Source organism: Coffea arabica, chromosome 10e, assembly GCF_036785885.1.
Source record: "Coffea arabica cultivar ET-39 chromosome 10e, Coffea Arabica ET-39 HiFi, whole genome shotgun sequence".
NCBI lineage: Eukaryota > Viridiplantae > Streptophyta > Magnoliopsida > Gentianales > Rubiaceae > Coffea > Coffea arabica.
The window spans coordinates 29074681-29081752 of NC_092328.1; the positions used below are offsets into that span (position 1 = coordinate 29074681).

The 7072-nt window shown below is 38.7% G+C and overlaps 1 protein-coding gene across 1 annotated transcript; it reads right to left on the bottom strand.

Annotated features, from left to right (window-relative positions):
- Positions 1–4378: 4378 nt before the first annotated feature.
- On the bottom strand, positions 4379–5583 carry LOC140015187 (uncharacterized). Its single transcript, XM_072067094.1, has 2 exons — positions 5308–5583; positions 4379–5221 (listed from the first exon to the last, which is right to left on the bottom strand). Exons 1-2 carry the CDS (start codon positions 5581–5583, stop codon positions 4379–4381), a joined length of 1119 nt encoding a protein of 372 aa, XP_071923195.1.
- Positions 5584–7072: the final 1489 nt, after the last annotated feature.

The following is a 7072-nucleotide window of genomic DNA, read 5'->3' on the forward strand; positions in this document are numbered from 1 at the left end:
AATTCTAAGTCGATTGGAGCGATGTCTCATCGACTACTTATACTTTTGGGGGGCATCCCAACCCATTGGCTAACCTCGTAACTCAAGCCAGCAAGGGTTTGGTCGAGAAGCTTGGTGAACCTTGAAAAATATTATAACTTGATCTATTGGAGAGATCTCGCTAGACATACTCGAATAGTATCTCCACCCCTTACTTGTTTGGTTTCGGATCCGAGTGGGTGTTATATTGGATGGAGGAAGTAAGTGGAGCACCACGGTTGTGTTACTACTTGGGATGACGGAGGGTCAACTCCCGAATGCTCAATTGATCGAAACGTGAAAATAGCTTCTGAGAGCTCCTGTATCTTTCTTGTGTGTTAAATTCCTACTTGTGCACTTAAATGAAACGTCATGTTTAAAGTTGCTTTTAAGCATGTTATTTGATTGATTGGTGTTACTTGTTTGCCTGTTTAGTTTTTTGGCCTGGCTGAGCGTTCGCTCATCCCTTTAAGTTTGTTTTCCTTAACAGGCTTTGGAGGTGGATTGGAGGACCTAAACTAGCGATTTTGGTGGAAGCTAGTATTTTTGTATGAACTTTTGGTGACTCTTAAAGTGTAATTTTGTTACTTCCGGTTGATGGATTGTAATGATAACTTTTACCTTAGAAGTTGTGACTTGTAGATTTGAAGTACTCCTTATTTAGTTGTTAGATGTCTCGTGGTTCTATATTAAACTTGAACGAATGCGTGAGTCCTAACGAGAGATAGGCAGGCGTCCCGCTCATACCTTAGGGTTTGCCCTTGGGAGAGGTAGGGACGTCACAATTGGTATCAGAGATTTAGGCTTCAAATCTTGTAGTATATCCCAGGTTTGAAGTTTAGGATGCCGGAATGTCGGATTAACTCGAATATTACATTAGTTGAAGAACCTACTATTTTCTAGTGGTTAAAGAGAATTGGTACTTGAGAATTTCTTATATGACATTGGTGGAAACAAAACTGAGGAATTATGAGATGTTATATCGAAAGGAAACATTATGTGAGAGATTAGTAGTGAAAGATTGAATGAGATTTGAATTATTTTTATACTTGTAGGAATGAAAGAAATCGGTGCAAATAGTGGTATTAGCTATCAGAGATAAGAAACTGAGATTTGCTAGTTAATTTCACATATGATGGTTTTGAACCAAAACAAAAGGGTTTTCAAAGGAATAAAATATATTTTCCACCTATTTACCTACTGAAAAATTTCCGCTTAAAAAAAAAGAAAAAGAAATGTACTTGTTTTATCTTCAAACAATGGTTGGAAATAACACCTATGTGCTCCAAGTACTTTACAACATACCAATCTTGACAAGTATGCTTGATCTTTAAAACTAGAAATCGGTGAGCAATTGATGAGTTTTATTGGATTTTTATATATGCTGAACTCGAGAGAGAGGTTGAAGTTTTCTAGTTGTTGGATGTCTCGTGGCTCTATATTAAGATTTAACGAATGTGTGAGTCCTGACGAGAGTTGGGCAGGCGTCCCACTGATATCTTAGAATTCGCCATAAGGAGAGGTGGGGGCGTCACACAGTGAGGTTCCAAAACATCATGCAAAAATCAAGTAGCAAGTTGGCCATTATGTAAAACTTGAAATCTCAAAGTGAGCGGGTACAAAAGTTCATAAAAGTAAACAATAACACTACAAGTAACAAATTGACTAAATATACAACATTTCCAGGTATTAGGATACAGTCGTTCTTGTAGGCTAACTCAGTCACTATTTGCCAAAAAGTAGTTGACACTCCGTCAACTTTCAAAGTAGTGTAACCAGTCCAGTAGATTATCACTTAACTCCAATCTTCATCCACCAATCAACCCCCTATCGGGCCCGAATTCCAAATTAATAGTTATGGTAATATTCAAGTATACTGATTCCAGTGAACTATATCCAAAGGATTACACAATAAACAATAAACAGTACCTATAGTTCGCCAGTCTCCTCGACCAAGCCCTTATTGGCTCGATTCGACTGACTAACAAATAGGGTTAGGATCCCAATCAATATTCAAGTCATACATATATATATATCTCAAACCATTTGTAACCAGTACACAATAATAAGTCACATTAGGACAAGTGCGATAAAGTACACCCTTGCCCGACCAAACAAGCCAAGCAATATCCAATCACATCAAGAAAATATTGCATTCAAGTATCAAGTTCGGCCATGCAGTTGGAAACACTCACCAATGATTTATTGCTTTCCAAAACCAAGCTCAGGTTCAACTCCCTGGCTAGAGTGAAAATCTACGATACAATACCGTTTAACAGTTTGCAATCAATTAGGGTTTCAAAATATAGGAGTTTTGCTTAAAGAAAATCAAGTAAATATAACTCATTTCAGTGTTACTCATTTTACTTATCAAACTCTAGAAAATTCATGCTCACTCTTCTGGTTTCGATAAAGAAGCGTTTAAAACTTTTAAATTCGCAATTTGGTATAAGAAACTAGGAAATCGTGTTTAAAGTGGTCGCTACTTTCTCCTTATAAAATTTTTAGGTTTTGGCAAAAATTTCAACTTACACATCCCTACTAAGGGAAACTCAAATACCCTAAACAATCATAAGTTCAATTCAACCAAGAATCACCACTCAAGTTCCGATTTCACTCCCTTGAACTTCCAGAAATAAAACGGACAGCACTTCCTTTGTGTTTCCCTAATTTTTCCAGCCATTTTCAAGGCCACATTTCCATCTCAAATCAGCCCAAATCAACACCACAAGTTATAAGATAAATTCGGTTCTCATACTTGCCATAAAACCATCCAATTAAAGCTCACTTCTAGCATATATACAACACAATAGCAAAACTCAAAAATCTCTAATAAAGCTGGAATTTCCTATTTTAAAGCTTAAAAGTCACAATAAAGCTACCAATCGCCTCACAAGTTCATAGTCAAACTCAATACCAACATATTATGGATAAATAACATAAATCAAAGCTGAAAAATCATAACCCTAGGCTGAAATTTCACCAATCTTCGCAAAATCTAGATTATTATCCTTAAAATTCCAAGTTTCAAGTCATCTTCACCATAACTTGCAAGAATAAGAAAGAGAAAGGAAGTTGTTCATCTTATACCTTCAATCCCTTGAAGAAAGTGAAGAACCAAGGCTTCCTCGCTAAAAACTCTCCGCTACAAGCTTCCTTGCTTCCTTAGTACTAGTTTATTCGATTTAGTTTTGTGATTCTAACTTAAACAAGGCAAGAATCAAGGTGAAAATGGAAGTTTTTCTCCTCTCTCTTCCTCTCCCAAGGTTCGGCCAAGACAAGAAAGAAGTGAAGCAAAATTGGTCCACAAGAAAGATAGCAAAATTGGTCCAAAAGAAAGATAAGAAGAACGAAAGTTGCCTTGGTCAAACTTGTCTTGGATCATTGACACTTGGCAAGGCCAAGTTTTTCCTCTTTTTTTTTTTCCTTTTCTTGGTCAATAATTTTGGCTGGCTTTAGAGTTAATTTAGGGAGGATTAAATGAAATAAAATCAAGGAGATTAGGGTAAGAAAGTATTGATCAAGTGGTGTATTCAACCGGTAACAAATGGCGCACGTCGGTTCAAGCCTACTTTTTTAACTCCTTTATACTTTTGTTTTAACTTATGATCCACTAACTTATTTTTAGCATTTCTAATCACATACTTCATCTTGCCTAATACCTGCTCTTATCCACCAAATTTAGTACACACACCTCACCAATTGATCACACTACCAAAATGCGCAAAAATCCTAGTTTGCTCTAACTATAAAAGTAAAAGTAAAACGTTCGATTCTATTATTTATTGCAACTATTGAGAAAGTAAATTAGTAGTAAAAGGAATTATAAATCAACTTATTCAAAATAAAAGAGGATTATAAGGAAAATATAGGTAATTTTCAAGTCCGCACACTCTCTCTCCATTAAAAGAATTTCAACCTCGAAATTCATACCTTTTTTTGGAAATAGCTCAGGGTACTTCTCTTGCACGTTCGTCTCTAACTCCCAGGTTTCACCATTAGTCAGACCTTACTTATGAATTGCAAGTGAGAGTCCTCATTCATTCTTAACTAAGTCTCGATAACTAAGCTAAAACCCTAAATCCCAAATCATTTACAACTTAAAATTCTTGCTAATGCACTAACCAATAACATAAAAGTATCACACCGATTAAACTTAATGTACCGAATTCTACTTAATCTTTGATATGTTTCGCCATAACAATCCACTCTTTTAAACTGGAATACCACGAAAGTCACTTGCCTTTCCTTTCATCCAATTGATAACCCTTATTTCTAGATCCTCTAACTCGGCCTTTGATTCTTGATATGGTAAACCACAGGTTTCGGATTACTTTCTTAAGTTTAGGATTATCTAGGTTTACATGAATGTTTCCAGGTCATATGGTAACCTCTCGACTTTCACATCAATGGCACACATAAAGTTAGGGTTCACCAGAGAATGAGTGACACCAAGATCTATCAAAATTTTAGCCAGACAATGGAAAACATGAATTGTACCTTCTACCACTTTAGATGGGTTAGGCACTTGCTGGTGGTCTAAGGCATATACTCTGGAAGGCACTCTGGGTCTATTCCCTCCTATATTTGGTTGTTTAGGATTTGACCTATCTAACTGCTGAGTCTCACAGAAGAGGGGACAGATTGCAATCTGGTGCTCAGCACTATCACACCATAAACATTTTCGTGCCTTTTGCCAACAATTATCCTCAGTATGATTGGTCTTTCCACAATATCCATAAAATAAGTGAAGGATTGATGTTTGATCTCCTTGTGAGCCACCTCTCAATTGTCCTCTTCCACTTGGGGCTCCTCTCGGAGTAACTCCCTTAAATGTCCCCGAAATTCTCACACCACCAACTCCTCGACCCACCTTAGGGGGTGGCATACCTTGATCACCTTGTTCCTGCCCTTGGTCTCCACTAGACGCATCTTTCTTTCTTGCATGAAAAGCCTTCACTTGCACCCTTGCAATTTCTATCCTCTGAGCTTTCTCAAGAACCTCTGTGAAAGTATTAATTTGTGCCGCCGCCAAAGCCTCTTGTATTTCTATATTTAACCCCTGTACAAATCGCCTCACCCTCTTTTGCTCCGTAGCTATCAATTCAGGAGCAAACTTGAATAATTTGGTGAACTGAGTCTCATACTCAGATATACTTAAGGCTCCCTGACATAGCTTAATAAAATCATCCTCTCTTTTCTCCTGGACTATTGGTGGAAGATATTTCTTATTAAACTCTCGCACAAAGTGCAACCAGGTCCATACTATCCGTTCTCTCTCCCACTTACCCTAATTACATTCCACCAGGCTCTGGCTGGTCCCTTAAATTGGAATACGGCAAAGTTCACATGTCTTTCCTCCGTATAATTCAAGACGGCAAAAATATTAATCATTGTTTCCATCCATCTCTCCGCTACTTTCGGGTCTGTCCCTCCAAGAAACTTGGAAGGAGAAAACTTTTGAAACCGCTCTAGGGCCCTATCTTCGCCTATTTCAGGGTCCCTAGGCTGATTGACAGGGACTTGACCCTGCTGCTCTACCAATCGAGCTAAAATATTAGTCATTTGCTAGATTGCCGTTGCTACTTGATCCCCTCCTTCAATTCCAGGTTCAGGTTGTTGCTCGGCCGTCGCATCTCTCTCTTCGCTCGGTTCTTGTACTTGTCTAGCTCCACTCCACGGCTAGAACCGTGTCTCTGACTTCGTCTACCTTCCATACCTCTTTTGAAAAATAGACTATATAGGTATAAGCAAAATAAAGTAACTATAAAGATCAATAAAAGCATTTTCAAATCATAAAATGAAAATAATATAGTACATTTAAAATAACATACTTTCTTTATATACATATCATAGAAATTCACATATCAAGTCATAAAGTACTGTACTTATCAACCTAACAAAATCAAGTACTTATAGCAACCAAAAGACATAGAACAAAAGAGTACACTATATATATCAAACGTAACACGTCAATATCAAAAGCAAAACAAGAAAGGTGACGTGTCATCCCAACCATCCTATACTATGTCCTAACTACCTTGCACAACCCCCAAACCCTAGATCTCTAGCTTAATTTGTCACTGATCCAGCCGACTCCACCACCTCCTCAGGGTCACTAGGAGCTACATGCTCTTGACTTTCCCCGACCAAGTTCACCTATAATACTTCCTCCACAAGTGCCCCACACTTTCGGTCCCTTACTTCCCTTACTATTCGAAGAAGGCGACCGTTAGCCTCCTGAACTTGCTCTCTAAAGGCATTGGTTCGTTTCTGCTTCTCGAGAATAGAAGTCTCAAGCTCCCGAATTCTAGCACCTTGCTCTCCCAACATTGCCCTCAAGCGCTTGATTTCAGTTTGGGCCCTACGATTAGCACTAGCCAACATTTCCCTCTCATCCTCTATGGCAAGGACCACCCTATCGGGGTATGAATAGGTACGCCAACAGTCACAGTGTCGGACCCTACACTTTGGAGCCCACCGAAGTACCGTCCCTCCTGGATGCTCCTGATAGCTAAGCACCCGCCGAGGTCGTTCGGCACTCCCAATCTCACCATCTCCTTCCATTACCTACAGCACAAGTAACATTACGGAAATAAGCAATTCAAACAAGTAAAGCTAAGTTAGCCACCTACTCTCTAGGGTTTCACACTTAGACGTTAATACACAAGCCATATCACGTACAAGTCACTTAATCCGCTCAGACCAATTCAAACCTAGGCTCTAACACCACCTGTGATGACTCCACCTCTACCTAGGGCCTACCCTAGAGGTTAGCGGACCGCCTACCCAACTCTCGCCAGGACTCACTCACTCACTCACATTAACTTCCGAGATAATGTATAACATCAAAAGTAATAGAAACCGCAGTCCCAAAACTTAAAATGTACATACCTACACATGTCTTTCTCAAATGTTCATACATATCCAAATAATACAATAGATTCAAGTTCTAGTTGCACTTCTAACTCCAATCGAGCACTAGCGCTAATAAAATTACAAAAGTTAAAAGTCTAGACAAAACCAGTCTTTCCTAGCCTCACGCCTATGCTCG

What these genes read in the sequence shown, in the direction of transcription:
- LOC140015187 (XM_072067094.1), bottom strand. Translation starts at nt 5,583, where the DNA reads ATGACTAATATTTTAGCTCGATTGGTAGAGCAGCAGGGTCAAGTCCCT. An exon ending in CCTGGTGGAATGTAATTAGG is followed by an intron (nt 5,222 to 5,307) that starts GTAAGTGGGAGA and finishes CCAATAGTCCAG; the next exon opens with GAGAAAAGAGAGGATGATTT.